At 41.0% G+C, this 16789-nt stretch overlaps 1 protein-coding gene across 2 annotated transcripts in view; it reads right to left on the bottom strand.

Annotated features, from left to right (window-relative positions):
- Positions 1-16789, bottom strand: part of PARD3B (par-3 family cell polarity regulator beta) — a 959988-nt gene that overhangs the window by 580256 nt on the left and 362943 nt on the right. For both annotated transcript variants that reach the window (XM_024564159.3, XM_053918986.1), the window contains exon 3: positions 5999-6170. In XM_024564159.3, coding sequence (XP_024419927.2) covers positions 5999-6170 — 172 coding nt within the window. The remainder of the gene's footprint in view (positions 1-5998; positions 6171-16789) is intronic.

Below are 16789 nucleotides of genomic sequence, written 5' to 3'. Positions count from 1 at the left end.
GATCAGATGCCAATACTTAAACTCACATTATGGGCACGGCAGCTACTTACATACTGCAGCCTAATTAAAGGAATAAACTTCCCCCTTCTTTATTTTTTCCTGAAGTTCAGTGCCATAAAGGGATTTGGTTTCGTTAAAGATTCAGACAAATGTTCCCATATGCTTCCCTTATGCAGTGAATTATCAAAATCAGAAGAAACCAGTCACAGTTTCCAACATTAATCTATGGCTATACAATATTTTCTGAGAACTACTGAAAATAAAGAGCAAAGAACCATGTTTTGAAAATAATTATAATAAACACACAATCATAATTTCCCTTCTAGTTCTGAAGCAGCACAAACACACATGGAAACAATAAAGCATCCGAGGCACCTTCCAGCTTTCAAACCTCAAAAACAAGAATCGCTTTCAAATAGAAAGTAGCTCATCTTCAAAGTTTAACACACAAGAGGAGAATAAAGCTAATACCATTTCAACTGCAAACTTTAATCAGATTGGCTTTGTATCTGGGTAATACAGATCACAAGAGTAGCAACAACCAAGTTTAAAGGACTTTTTATCCTGACATTCTATTTGAATTAAATTGCTAAAATAATTACTACTAAAGAAATATTTTCTCATGGCAGCTTGAACCCAAAAATAGCAAGTTTCTGTCAAGAAGTACTGAGAAAAATGATCAACATGTCTAAAATAAAATTACTAATTAAGTGGGGCCATGGGAAGAAAAGTGACAGGCTCATGGCGTCAGATTCAAGTTCAGCTTGGTATTCATGAAATTCTCCTGAGGCAACAATAGCCCAGAAGAGCAAGAAAGGTTTATTTTAGAGATGAAAAAACTATGGCCTGCTGAGGGACAGTGACGCATCAGGAAGTGACCTGGATGGTCTTAGATAAGAATGTTCTATGAAAGGCCAAATGTGTTCCACTTTTGGGGGGCGGGGAGTGAAGGGTGGAGTGGGGTGGAAAAAGGTGGTCCTGATAGGTATAGGTTAAATGACTTCTCTGGGAACACAGCCAGAGGAAGTTCTGTAAGGTCTGGGACCAGCTCCCTGTCATTGCTACTCAAGGAGCAAGGACTGGGCCAACCTTGGGCCTCGTGAGGCCTTTTGGAGAAGAGCACAAGGTTATAAGGGCAGCACAGGAACCACTGGGGGAAAAGCTACAGAACTTATTCTTCCAAACTTCAAAATGAATTGTTCTCACGCATCTGCCTGAGTTATAGAAGGCCCTATGTGCAGACATTTGAAATGTCGAAAAGTGACAACAGAATCCACACGGCAGAAAAACCATCACCTAGGAGTCCCATTAACATAATGCTTTTGGTGCAATTTCCCCCTAAACACACACACACACACACATCCATTCATGTGTGTGCACAAACATGTAAAATAAAGAGACAGGAGCAAATTGATTTCAGAAACTTAAGAGAAGGATTTTTAAAAAATGTTCTCCATCTTAATTTTCTAGTCTTTATTCCCCTTATTAGCTTTTGATTTACAGCTATTCATAGTATCTCTTTATTAATTTACACTGTATCTCAATTCCAAAACAGATGAGGTGCTACTTTATCGCATATCATATTAAAAAACGTGGATAATTTAAATCTATAATTAATTCAAAAATGTCCTGTAGTTGAAAGAGCACTGTACTGGAAGTCAAGACATGTAGGTTCCAATTCTAGTCCTTTAACCAGTCAGTTGTCTGAGGTCAGAGCACACAGTCTCCCTGAGTTTTTACTTGCTCCTTTGTAAAGTAATGCCAACTGTCGTCTAGACAATTGCTGCTTATGAGAATCTTTGGAACTGGCTCTTTCTAGACAAGCATTTCATAAAGGTCGTTCTAAGGGGTGCTAACGATTCTTTAGGTGGAGGTGGGTCTCTGCTGTAGGAATTCCTACTCAGCAGCCTTCCCATCCCTTTCTCCCAGCAAGCACAACTGACCCTGCCTGGACAGCAAGTGAGCATGAACGAATCAGAATAGCTTCGAATTTAAGTGCTCCATAAATGTTATTTGCTAAGTAACTAGAAGCAAACATATGTTGAAATCCCAAAACATGTTAACAGGTACCATATGGTTCTACAAAGAAGACTTGGACAATTCCTGAGTCAGGTAATTTTAAAGTGCAAATGGACTCTGTGAATTTGATTCTTAGCAAAGTGTTTGTTCCACCGTGTCTCTTCTTTTAAGTAGGCTATTGAGCAATCTCTAGGCTACCGAGTAAAAAGCATCAACTAGTATTAGAAACAGAATCTTGAAGTGTTAGTATGATTTGCTAGTTAGGGCTGAGTCAGGACTTGGTCACTTAGCATTACATTAGAAAATCCATTAGAAAATGGTAGAAAATAATTTAGATGAATGAAGTTGGAATTATGTGGTTGCTCACTTGATTTAAAACTCTTACAAATTAAAAATATATAACCCATAGGGTATAAAACTATAAACCCTTTTGGGTCAGTAGATTTCTTCAATGCATTTTATAATACTTCATTGTTGACTAAAGAATTCATATATATATATATATGTTTATATTTTGTATGTACTGTACTATCTTGAAGATTTGGACAAGGCATCAAAAATGAGGTTATATTTGAGCTTGAGATTAATGGTTCACAAGTTTAGCAAGTAGACAAGAGGCAAAGGGGTGAGCCCGCTAAGGGGAATACCTGCAAAGGCATGGCCATTTGAGAACGAGAGGCAAATTGGGGGAACAGTAAATAGCTCCTGGCGGCTGCAGACTAAGGTGACTGTAAACGTGTGGCCAGGAATAAAGGTGGGCAGAGAGGAAGTAGTCAGATCATGAAGGGACTGTGAATACGAACTTTCTGCATATTCTGTGCATAAATATTTCATCTTGGAAGATTAAAAAAACAACAGGAGGGGACAGTAGAGAAGGTTGTTGTTTTTAACAGAATATTATTGATGATAATTTTGTGTTAGAAAAAGATATAAAAATTATACTGAACTTTGAGTTTAATCCCAGATATCAGTAAAAAAAATGTAGTGACTAATACGATCCAATCGGAAAAATGTCTTGATTCCTAACATTTGTTTAATTGTGTCTCCTTAAGTGAGACAAGCCTGAGGGCTGACAAATATTACATTCCCCATAATATTTTTATTTTCTGACGAGGTCTCAAGAAAGAAAAAACAGTGAGAGTAAGCCCTTGTTTCTGCTGCACCAGCCTGGGCAAATGAGCCCCATGAGAAGTAGGACCAGTTCCAATGGCCTCCGGGAGTCGCGTGGGGAGCAGGGATTAAGGGCTCCGTGTTTGGCATTTTATGTGCACAGTGTGATGACAAATCCCTGGGACACAAATGCTGTTCCTCCTCTAACCACCCCTCCCACTTTCCATGTAAAAACAGGATGTCAGGGTGGGCGGAACAGCGCAGCTCTGGGAGGGGCCATGAACAGGGTCTGCTGCCATGCACATCCATCCACACTGACAGGACACTTGTCCAGCCTGTCACTGCACCATGCTCTGAAGGCAACAAAAAGAACACAAACAAAATGGGGAGAAATCAAAACTGGTTGTGTTGCTTCCTTCCTTAATTTCACTGAGAAACTGCATAAATGTGTTCTTTTCTTTGCTTTTCAAGTTCCAGACGTGAAAAGTACTCAATCTGATGGAACCGTGAGTGTAGATAAGGGATGATTTTGTCATCATTCATCCCTGACCAAATTCCTCCAACACGTTCTGAAGAACCATCTGCATCAGCTTGCTCATGAGTTTGGACACGGTTCCCCAAGCAATAAGAAGCCATTGCAGGAGGTTGTTAAGCAGCAGAGTTATGTAATGGATTTGTGATTTAGGAGGGCAGCTCTGGCAGACGCAGGGATTGGAGAAAGCAGTACAGTACAGAGAGAGGTCATTCAAGGCCTATGCAAGAGTCTGATTAATGATGAGGCTCTGCCTTGCTGCAACGGTCATGGACACGAGGGCTGAAGAAAGTGGAGATGGTGGGAAGAGAAAGGAGGAAGTGGAGATGCTGCCCATGATTTCAGACTGAGTAACTGGAAGGCAACACTGATCACCTACTGGTGAAAAGTCATCGATCTCATCCTTTCATCTACAATCCTGGGGGAAATGGAACTTGAAGCCAAAGAGTTCACCATTTGCAGGGTTTTGATACATATTCACAAAGTGAATCCCAGGAAAATAATATCAAATATTATTTTATATTTTACTATTTTATCTTATTTTTATTTTCAAATAGAATATGAGAGGGACACAGAAAAATTGTTCCTGTCACAGGAGCCAGCAAGGGTTCCAATTCTGGCCTTGCCACCTAACAGTTTTGTGGTTTTGGATAAGTTACTTAACTGCTCTGTGCTGATCTCACCTCCTCAACGTATCATGAACCCGACTCAGTATTACGAGGCTTAACAGTTGTTCCGAGTGCAGGAATGCTCCATGCACGGCCTGGAGCTCAGAGCCTGTTATATAGTTCCCTCTATTAAATATTATTTTCGATCTCCATCTTACCAAAAATCAATATTGAAGAAGTAGAAAGTCTGCTTGCAAAGAACAGAAACCTCAGCTTACTTTGCTTCCTGCATATGTTATGTTGCTGAGATGGTTCACGAAAGAAACTATGAATAAGCTGAAGAAAAACAAACTTCGTTTCTCTGAGACTGCTCATAAGAGAAAGGTAAAAATGAATTCCCAGACACGGGGCAGTCTGAGGTTCAGCCATTTGAGGACCGCAGTGCTTGCTTATAAATAGAATATTAAAACAAGCAAGAGCAATTTTCTCCTTTCGTCTTCCCTTATTGCCTAATTTTCCTCCCATGCCATTTGCATAATGGATAAAAAAGGCATCCATTATGCAAATGAATGGCAGGGCTGTGAGGCTGTTGAAGCCACAGACCTCACTGCTCATGAAGAGAAGCTGCCACAAAGCCCCCCAGTGTCGGTGTTCCAGGAGACTGCTTCACTAGCTTGCTTTCCAAAAGATAGAGGAAAATCATGAAGACTACAGATCATTAATTTCCATTTGGTTATCTTAAAAAGGGCACTACAGATGCTGTTCAGAAAACCAGTGCAAAATATGGATATTCAGCATTGTGGTATGTAAAATAAACTTGACAGTATACATTTTGTTTCAAATGTGAAAAACTAGTAGTATGTACACTTTTTACAATTTTGAGCATATGCTTTGCTTTAAAAAGCAAAGTGGAAAAAGCCTCTGTTCTATTTGGGAATTAACTGATAACAGGTGCTTAGAACTGTCTTGAGATGTATGCATACATTCAACAGGATAAAAATTGTTTTCAGTACCAAAATATTGAAGTCCTCAAAAACTTCATACTGTTAACCTGACCTACATTTATCTGTAAGAGGATCACCAAAAACTGACATTTTTTCCTCTTATAGTTGTAAATTCACTGAAACTTGAGAAGAATGTTTATTTATTCCTTCTACCCACACCTTCAAAACAAACATAACAGAAAAAGAATTCTGAGCAAAATTACTGGGTGAGTTGCTCTTGTTTGAATAAACCAGTTGGACAGAATTAAGAAACTAACTTCAAAATGTTTTCCCCAAACTCTGAGATGTGTATAATAGTTTGGGAGAAAAAGAAGGTGGTTAAAACAGAAAGTGACCTTTATTTCTAGTCTAGATTCCTTGATCATGCTTCGCTTATTCCAAATGACATTTTCAGGGACTTTTTTTTTTTAAGTGATCCTCATAGGCTCCAGATGAACCTCATCACTTACATTCTTATCCCTCCCCTATGATATATCAAGGGCACACAATGCAGATTCAGATTCACCTGCAATTCAAGGGAAAAATTGCATCCACTTGTCTGAGCTTCAACAGCTGCAAAGAGCTATGCAAAATACTGCTACTACTACTATAATAACGTAGAGAAAGAAACAAGGTATTTTTTTAAAAGAAAGATACTAACAAGGTAAGTCACAAAATAGAAGCAACTCATAACGAGGCGATGTATATCAACCAGGTGGAAAACATTCCACAACAAATACACATACCTAATTTCAGCGCAGAAGGGGTTACTTCGATTTCCCCACCAATCGGCTTAAACGCAGCCAGTTGGGCAGCCACTTCTGTCTCAAAAGCGTCTGGGCTCTGCCGACCCGCCGGGTTTCCACTGGGGCTCTCAATCTTGTGGAGTGGTTCCTGCTCGTCAAACACGGCAATCAGCTGCAAACAAATCCAACAACACTAATTACTTGTAGGACACACATGTGGCCTGGAGACTGTCTCTAGCTGCCTGAGGTTTGCGTTTGGTTTTACACAAAATAGTCTCTGAAAAATCAAAACTCGAATGTGACTGTACCTACAACTCTTAATGCAGCATTATGTCTAAAAGTACCATGGCCAGGATATAATGAATGGTTTATTTGTTGATTCCTGAAATAGAGAACCAATTTTGGTTATCTCTCTTGAAGGAATGAAATGGCCATCTCCTCTCCTCCCTCTTTCCAATAAGCCTAAAAGGACTTCAGGATCTCTTTTAAAAGTTTTCCAAAAAAATAAAAGTTCAATATACAGAAATGGAACAATAAATGTTATGAAACCCATAACCATATCTTTCCTTTGAGACCCAATCATAATGAAGCGCTAAAGTGTGTACATTTACACAGAATTTGTGTTTATCTTGTCCACACAGATAACCCATATTTATACATGCCTTCAAGTTCTGTTCTTTTCCTCTGTGACTGACAATTTGATGAGATTAAGTCCAAGGAATACCAATTTGGATGAGGTTAAACATCAGCACCTTTAACTTAATGATTGCCATCTTCATCTCAATTTCATTTCACTTGTCATTAATATAAAAATGTTTGCCAATTTCCAAGTCATTTTTTATAAAATAAGGGCAAAACATCATAAAATATTCCATTAATTGGACAAACACTGCTGTATAAACAGTGAGGGCAACCACAGACACTGCCCTTTTGGCCAGCCGACAGCACTACCATCAAGGAACCCGGAACGCCTCTTACTACTGATGTGGAAAAGCCCAAATGTGAGCGCCGTGGGCAGCTCGGGGAGTGGCTGTCAACCCAGTGCAGTGCAGTGTGTGCAAACTTGAGCACTGCTAGTCAATCTCCACATGTTGTCCATTCATTAAATAAAACAAGCCTACTCGTGATCCAAACATTTATTCAGGAAAGGCATTCCAAGCCCCACTCATTAGGGAACCTCATTGGCCATAGTGTTAATGTCACAAGTGCAGGGGTAACCAATCAAACCAGCACAAGTTCCATGTTCAAACGTCCAAAAGAAATGAATACAATTAGCAACGTGCAAATTGGCTATTCAAAAATAATTTTCATAACTTACTGCTCATTTCTAGTATGGAACTCGTTTAATTGGAAAATCCAACATTCCTCTCAACATAGGAGACAAATGCTACTCCAAAGGCATTCTTTTCAACTCTGAAAACTGAGAGCCCACATTTTCTCCTTTTACTTGGTAGTACTAATGAACTGACTTCAGAGAAGACTTAGATGGATTAATCACAAAAGGTTATTCTAGCATAAAAATAATCCACAGAACTATCTCTTTCTAATAATCTGGCCAAAGTGAAGAGTTGAAAATTTTAAATTCTGAAAAGGAAAATAAAGTCAATTTTTAAAACATGGTGGGAGTGTTATTTTCGTTCCTATTTCTGTGACAGTTACAATTTCAACTTTAGATATTGGGGAATTCTAACACATATTAGTAACATTTATTTTAATGTACTAAGCAACTAAGCAATGTGGCTTACAATACAGGTACTATGAACAGTTTCATGTAAATTAAGAGCAATACCTTACTTTTAGCTCTTGTTACACCCTTAACTCTTAATGTACGTCTTAAAATATTGAACCAAGGAGAAAAAAATAAAACACCCATCCAAAATATAATACAAAAGCTACAATAAATAATTCATAAAATAAATCATTATCTATGGCTGTTATGTAATATTTTTCTTAAGATACTTTACTATTTTTCCAGTTCATAAAGTATGCAGTAACAATGTTATACCGATGTATGAAATGGGAAAACAGAGTAATTTGGAGATTGTGTTTCCCAAAGTGACAACTAACAACAATGTGTCACTTTGTTCTTTACACAGATGTGACCGTTTTCCAAAAAGAAAGCTGTAAAGAGAGGCTACCTTGAGGAATATTTGTAGTTGGCCATGTGGCTGTTACACCCTAAAGAACGTGGTCTACCATTTGAAGATACAGGGAATACATGGCTCTTCTTGAGGTCGATGCTAGTGGGGCCTGAAGACTCCCCAAATCTCATAAGCTCTGTGATTAGTTGCGTGGTCTGTCTCCCAATTCCGTGACTGACAGAAATGGTCTCTGCAGAGCCCACTCTGAATGTACGGATGAAGTGTTGATGAGTGAAATAAAGTCCGTCTCTTGGAAGGACAAGGGCCAGTCCCTGAATCTGTGGTGCCCAAAGTCACCGGCACCATGGGTCCTGGCTGGTGAGGCTCCCCGTCCAGCGTTCACCTCCACAGCTACAGTGCACGCAGACTGAAACCTGTTTCAGCATTGACAATTTAAACCTCATGCTGTAGGTGCTTGTTAGCTCGATTACTTGATTCATCAGGACACTTACAGTACTGGATGGCAGGGTTCCTAGCAGACAGATATGCTACCTAACATAAACCACTGTTCTGGCTCCTCGGCATGCTGAGTTCCTAAGTGCCCAGGGTATGAAAATGGCTTCCCCTTCCCGCCTTTAAACCCATTCAAAATGACCTCTTGCACAGAGATGTGCTGGACATGAAGGGAGAAATTCTATTAAATTTTTTCTTGTTGAAGTTTAAATGTCTATGGCATGTGGAAGATTCTTCACTGACCCCGTGGAGACTGCAGTCGACTAACCTCTATGCAAAGTACAAACAGGCAATGTTTGATTTGGATCCTTCCTCTTCCGTTGCCCTGTCCATCCTCTGGCACCTCTGCCTCTCTCCTTCTATGATGCTGGGATTCTCACGTCACCCAGGGCAGCGCTGACACGTCCCAGAGTCCCCATGGTCCAAAATGACCTGTTCACAGCCCTGACTTCCAATCAGAACTCCTGTTCCCGCAGGTCTCTATTGGTAAGTAGGTATCTAATCCCCAGAGACACACAGGAAGCTCAGGCCACAAGTATACTGTTTATTCTCCCACCCTAAACAAAAACAAAACAGCCTTCTCGAGACTCACTCACCCCTACAGGTGCACCCCGTTTCATCCTCCCCTCTAAGGGAGAGTTTGAAAAAGCCATGCACGGGGCAGTTTCCAAACTCTCTCCCGCCTTTCTCACTGTGGCCACGCCAGTCAAGCTCTCTCCCCTCGACCCCGCTGACCCGGGTCTTGTCAAGGTCAGGAGCGGTCTGCCGACTGTAAAGTCCAAGGCGCTCCCTCTGGCTCGATTTTAGGACACAGCTGATCACCACTTCTTCTTTAAAGTACTTTCTTCACTTTCCTTTTAGGCAATACATTCTTGGTTTTGCTTTTTTAATAATTTTTTATCATAGTTGACTTTCAATATTGTATTATTTTCAGGTGTACAGTATAGTGATTAGGTATTTATATAATTTACAAAATAACTACCCAGGTAAGCCTCGTACCCATCTGACACCATGCATAGTTATTACAATATTATTAAGTACATCCCTATGCTGTACTTTACATCCCCATGACTGTTTTTATAATTGGCAATTTGTACTTCTTAATTGCTATCCCTTTTTCACCCATCCCCCAACCACCCTCCCATCTGTCAACCATCAAAATATTCTCTGTATCTATGAGTTTGTTTGTTCATTTATTTTTTTTAGATATAAGTGAAATCATGCTACTTGTCTTTCTCTGACTTATTTCACTTAGCATAAAACCCTCTAGATCCATCCATGTTGTCAGAAGTGGAAAGATTTCATTCTTTCTAATGGCCAAGTAATATTCCGTTTTATATATATGTAACTCTCAGGTCTTCATTAAGTTTCCTTGTGCTTATTCTTCCTCATCTCTAACACTGTTTAGGAGGATATGTCTACATTTGCTTGGCCATCTCTGTCTCGTGGCACAGATATAAGCACATGCCAGTACATCCAATCCAGAGCCTCTTCCTGAACTCCAGGCACATCTGGTCTACTGCCTGACCTAACATGTCAAGAACGGAAAAACTGAAAAACTGCTCTTCAAGAGCTTTTTACACAGTAGTTTTACATCCCATTTAATGGAAATCCATCCTTCCAGTTGCTCAGGACAGAATCCTTGTATTAATCCTTGGTGTTCTTGCCTCCACCTCTCAGCTGCTCCATTGCTCTGTCTCTCATGCGCATCCCCACACCCGACGTGTCAACAAACCTCAAATGTAACCAGAGTTTGACCACCTCCCACTGCCTCCACTGTCAGCCGTCACACAGTCTCTCGCATGGATCACAACGACAGCTTCCTGACTGGTCCCCACATTTCCACCCATGCTCCCTCTCAGTCCATTTTCAGCACGACAGCCACGGTGATCTTGCTCAGACATAATGCACATCACGTTTCTCCTGCAGTCAGAACCCTGAGTCACCTCCCCGTCTCACTTAGAGCCCAAGCCCTTGCAGTAGCTTATAAAGAAAAGTAGGTGTGACATAATAGGCACCCAACATATGTTTCTTGGAATAAAATGAGTGAAATGAGATAAAAACAGATACTAAAACCTAACATAGCAACAAAATAAGATACCTAGATTTTTCACGTGTTTTTTAAATAAACATTCAAATTGAATTAAAAAAAATGAGTAAGTATGAACAACCCCTACAGTGCTCCAAGTGTCATCGTCCTTGTTTTGGTAATTACGGGGAGGAATTCCTCATTTTCCATTCGACGGCGGGAGAAGCTGCCTCTGCAACATCACACACCTACTATGGAGATCACGTGTCCTTTCGGTCCCTTTCAGGCTCATTTTCGAAAAGGAGAATCTGCTTAGTGGTCCTGTCAAGGAGTGGGAGTATTGTGGTAGGAGCAGACAGTGGATGGAGTGATGGGCAGGGTTGGTAGTGTGGCCCCAGACATTCCCCTGCCTGCTTTTCTTCCAATATGCCCTTTGATGGATCTGGTGTGAAGCTTCTGGATGTGTGTGTTCCCCAAAGGAGCTTAAAAACAAGTGTGAGAAAACCTCCAGGGGAGTGGAGGCGTAACCTGGCCTGGCATGCTGTGAGCTCAAAATTGAAGTGTCAGCTTTATTGTAAAAATTCGTGTACATTTTACATTTTATAGTCCACCAGATCTCTGTGCTTACTTTAATAAGAAAAAACTTTTTTTTTAATTGCCATTAAATTTAAGGCATCAGGAATATGTACAATGTTTATCTTATATGTTTTGTTCCTCTGAGTGGTCAAGGTGGAGTGTGTTTTTTAGGAACATACCTACTTTATAAATAAGACCTAGAAAAACACATAAAAATAAATACATTAATGAGATCTGTATAAATTGTTTCCAATAACCGTATGTCGATGGCCTATGCTGCTGATGTTCCCAATGCAAAGATGAGACACTAGGTTTGGCGACAATAAGTACCCCCCGACTAGTAGCTCCCTGAGGGGCATCTGGCAGGAACATCTGAAACTAGGATTGGCCTAGAAAAAATATCACCCATGAAGTTTATCTTAGAGAACATTTTAATTTTTGTTCACATTTACCTTGTCAAGGTTAAAATAATATAAAAGTCACCACCAACAAAACAAAGATCAAAAAGAAACCACAGAGCTTTGGGTAACTTCCAACAAAGAGCCATGTCTCCTCTGCGACTGCACGGCATCGGAGTCTCCTCAAGGGCTCACACCCGTGTCTCCACTCAAACACGACAGACAGCACCAGCAAAGGTGTGTGTGTGTGCGCAGGTGTGCTGGCTGGGGGCGGGGGGGGGGGGGGTAGGGCTGGAATATGAACTTCCTTGAGAACATCCCTAACACGCCCGGGGCGCTCAGCGCAGGGCCCGATATACATGGCAGGTTGAACGTCCATTCCTTCCTTACCGTAGTTAACATTCCCTGGCTTCCGGGCTGAGTCCCGCTTGACTTGTTTATTCCTATTCTACTTTCACTTTGTTGCTTCTCTTTAATCTCTTCACAGGGTTGACAGAGGAACAAAGGAAGTACCAAGATCAAACACATCAAATAGGTAACTTTGGTTTTCCTTTTTTTCCCTTGTTCTTCATCACACAGGAACACACTAGCCTTAGACATGCGTGCAGTCCTGCTCTTCCACCCAGCCACGCAGGGTTTGTGCTGCTGTCTGTTCTCTTTCTACCGTGGCTCCAAGCACTACCCCAATGCCTTTGGTTTTTACACCGACAAGTCAATATTTGAATAATAATGCCATGAAGGACCTTTAGGGCAGTCCTTCAATATTCATGATGTGGTTTGCTCTCGCCAACCTAGCGCATTCTATCACTTTCATAGCCTGAGCTTTTATAATCTGATGCTATTATCTCTGGCCTACATAGAGAATAAAAAAAGAATGATTCAAATGCCTATAGAATATAACACACTGTATTTTTTGGAAATATTTTTATTAGTAATTACACAGAAATGCATGGCTCTGTTTTAATTACACGTCAAGTGAACTAATGTGCTGCTAAGAAATGCTTATTTGCCGTGTTGCGTTCTGTGGGTTAAACTGTTGAATTTAAAACAACACAGCGCTATTTTTTACTGTTTCAGACATATTCTGTATTTCCAATAACTATCAAGTAAAATTAAAAGACAAAGAAAAAAACACTATCCTGCAAAATAAAATTGGAATCATTTGTCTCAAATCTTAATAAACACAATTAAATCTAAGCAAGACTGTGAAATTACAACAATTTCACAAGTAGAGGAAAACACATTATCACCTTTGGGAAGAGAGTGAAACACTGCAGAATTCCATTTAAATGTATGCATCTGCTTGTAACTAAATAACGATCGGTGACGTGAGCTAATTTTATGCCACTTTAAACAAAGGTTGGAAAATAGGTTCTTTTCCTTCATAGGATTTTGACAGCTAGCTACAAGCATTGAATCTGAATTTTTAAAATTAGCAGGCTTGTACTTAGTATCTTCATCAGATGCTCGCCGTCAGACCCGGCACCGCCAGGGCCAGGGTGCCGCAGCTCAGGTTCTCGGAAAGTTCAGTCAGCGTTCAGTAAGTGAGATCGAGCCGGTGTTCATTTTCGCTCAAACTGAAAATCTGTAGTAGGGACCCTTGCAAACTTTACAACTTTAAGCTTCATTATAAAGAAAATAACATGATTTATTTAACTGTACTAAGAATGTTATTTATCCTTATCACTTTTTAAAGAGGCAGCTGCCTAAATTGCCCCATAATAAAAAAGATATGCCTATTAAAAACCACCCATATTTCAGCTAAAAATACATTGACCTTCTTTAATTATGTAGTTACTTAGAAGCCAAGTATACATTAAACACACTTTATACTAAATCATATTTTTTCCTGACTTGAATTAAAATTTCAAAGTTAATGCACTATTATCATTTGATAAGTGTGAGAGAATCCTGAGGTTGTTTTTGCTGCATTCTGTACTTCCCTTAGTAAGAGAGCTCACCATGCATGAAGCAACATTCACAACTCAGGTCTAATACACACAGGGGACTCCGAGGAGCCCTTTCCTCTGTGCTCTCCAGCATCCACAGCAGGGTCAAAGGGTCCATGGAGGTCAGGGGCCAGCCACCAAGCCCTATTCCTAGGGGACCCTCAGGTCAGCTAGAGAAAAAGCAAACAGATAGAGAAGTATGGAGAAGTTCCAAACATAGTCAGCATAACACAAATGTCAGAGATTTAAAAAACTGAACACACCTGACTTGTCAGTAATAACATTTCCACTGTCCCTGAATTACACATATTAAAAAAGCAGACACACATGAAAGTAGAAGATACTTGGGTTAAATTGGCTGGGAAATCCTCAAAGATGACCCCAACGCACCAGGGGGTTTGCCTACCACTTACTCAGGGTACCACTAGATGGTCCTGATAGAGTGGGCAGTTAGACAGACATGAGCAGAGAAGGACCAACAGACCAGATACAGAAGGTCACCAGGGCGGAAAACCCTGGGTGCCTAGTGACAGACAGTTCTAAGGTAGACCCTAGCCCCCACAGAACCTTTCCTCCCCTAGTGCATCTCTGGTCAAGCTGTTTAGACCCCGACCTTTCAGATGCCTGGCTATGTGGTTCGGACCCTCCCCTGGCCTTTCCTTCCCTGGCATGTCACTAGCCATGTGGTAGACCCTTAGAGGAGGAACAAGGGGGCAGGAGAATAGTCTCATAGGACTCCCATACAAGCCCTTGCACAACCGCTCCCTTAAGCACTAAGCCTTTGGGACAATGAGGTTCTGACCAGATTCAAATAATCTTAAGAACAAAGAGCATTATGCTAAGTGAAATAAGCCAGGCGGTGAGGGACAAATACCATATGATCTCACCTTTAACTGGAACATAATCAATGGAAGAAAAAAGCAAACAAAATATAACCAGAGACATTGAAGTTAAGAACAATCTAACAATAGCCGGCGGCGGGGGGGGGGGGGGGGGGAGGACAGCGGGAAGAGGGGATTACAGGAACTACTATAAAGGACACATGGACAAAACCAAGGGGGAGGGTGGAGGTGGGGGAGGGAGGTGGGTTCAGCTGGGGTGGGGTGGAGGGATGGGGAGAAAAGGCATACAACTGTAATTGAATAACAATTAAAAAAAAAAAAAAAAGAACAAAGCCTCAGTCTGTGGACCACAGATACAGAGTTTTGGTCAAACTGGAGATAACATCCAGGCCTCAGCTGTGTTTCAGCTCCAGGCCCAGAAAAGCAGCAAAGCCAGGTGGGGCAATGTCATGGCTGAAGTCAGGACCAGCTTCAATGACCATGACCCAGAAAGGGCACACCTGGAAAACTGATAAATATTCCGCTGAGATCCTCCTCTGGGACCTCCCCTAGGGTCCCGACCTTTGGAAAGCTGATAAAAGGCCTCAAGACAAAGGACCCAGAGCTTGGCTCTCTCTCTCTGGAGCAGGCTGTGCCTTTCCCCCTCATCTTTCCTCAGGCGCTTTCTCTCTTTCTCATTCTCTCTCTCTCTCTCATGCCTCCATCTTTCCTCCCCCTTTCTTCCCTCAAGGCACACACCTTTGCTTCCTTTCTCCTAAACTCCAAGGGCCCTTCTTTTGCATCTGTAACTTGTTTCCTGAGCCCACGCAGCCCAGCTGGCTCACTTCTTTCATAGCTCACTTCTACCTGTGACTTTCTAAATAAACTTTGGCTTGTATTTGAGTTCCTTGGCTGTGAATTCTTTTCTGAGCTAAACTCAAGGTCCAAAGTCTGACATCTGGGTCCTTTTGCTGTTAATAGTTCCTCAATTTTATTCAATCCCAAGGGCTTTGAAGGTCTCAGGACAGAATGTATACAGAAGGTACACATTACTGAAGATTAAGATATAAGTTGAGATATTTTATTTTTTAAGATTTTATTTATTTATTTTTAGACTGAGGGGAGGGGAAGGAGAAAAAAAGGGAGAGAAACATTAGTGTGTGGTTGCCTCTCACACGCCCCCAACTGGGGACTTGGCCTATAACCCAGGCACGTGCTCTGACTGGGAACCAGTCAGAGACTGGTCATAGAACCAGTGACTGTTTGGTTTGCAGGAGCTCAATCTACTGAGCCAAACCAGTCAGGGCCAAGTTGAGATATTTTAAAATGCATGGGCACATGAATACACAATTGGCTTTTTCTTCAAGTTATTCTTATCTAAATCACACACATCTAACCTTTTTGAAAGAATATTTTATTAGAAGCAACTATATCTGACACTAGAAAACATAAAATAGAATTTGGAAAAATATTTTGTTAATTATAAAGCATACATGCCTTTACAATGTTATAAGATCCAAGTTGAATATATTTGACTGGCTCAATTTTCCCTACTTCCTTGCAATTTCTACTCTCTTAACCAAATCAAAGTGGTTGCTGTCTCAGAAACATATGATTTGACAATTTCTTTGCCAAGGCTCAGCGCTACCACAGCCACCCACAGGTATGTCAATAAAGTAAAAGCAATAATTTCCTGGAATCTGAGGATGATTTCTCTCTTCAGGGGTCAATGACATGGCACAGTGCCTCTGGCTGGGTGCACACACATCAACTGTAAGGGCCTCTATTCTCCTGTGGGTTCCAGTGCAGCCCCCTGAAATGTAGCCACAACACTACTGCTGAAGGGCTCTTTCCATCACAGATCTGGCATGGTCTTGCTCCAGCTTAAAATTCTTCATTACACATTCTCCTGGCTTTCCAAATGAAGTTCAAATCTGCCATATGAGGCCCTTGACCTGGTTCTGTGGTGTTTCTGCAATACTGTGTCCATACCTCGATCATCACCAGTCACACGGCACACATCCTCGGTGCCCTTGCCTATACCTATAAGAGAACCTACACCATGGGTAACACCATTAACATTTTCTATTTCACAAATGCTCATATAGTCCTTACCATTGCTAGGCACCATTGGAAGTGTTTGCATATTTTATTTTGTACTCATAGGACACCCTACGAGAAAAGCACCATCATCCCCATTTTACACGTGAGAGAACTGAAGTATTACTGACATTATGTTCCAAGCCCCTACCATGGTAACAGGAGGACAGAAGGGGAGCAGGCAATGGAGCGACGTATGTTTTCTGCTATATCCAAGAGGCACAGCGAAGCCTCTTTTATGTGAATGTCTATACTTTTGTGTGGACACTATCTCCCTGTGTCCGGATTTTCCATGCAATTAGGAATAAGGGTAATCTTCATTAC

The sequence above is a fragment of the Desmodus rotundus genome, chromosome 2 (assembly GCF_022682495.2).
Source record: "Desmodus rotundus isolate HL8 chromosome 2, HLdesRot8A.1, whole genome shotgun sequence".
Classification (NCBI taxonomy): domain Eukaryota; kingdom Metazoa; phylum Chordata; class Mammalia; order Chiroptera; family Phyllostomidae; genus Desmodus; species Desmodus rotundus.
The sequence above is the reverse complement of the archived record's forward strand: the minus strand, read 5'-3'. Positions and strand labels throughout refer to the sequence as shown.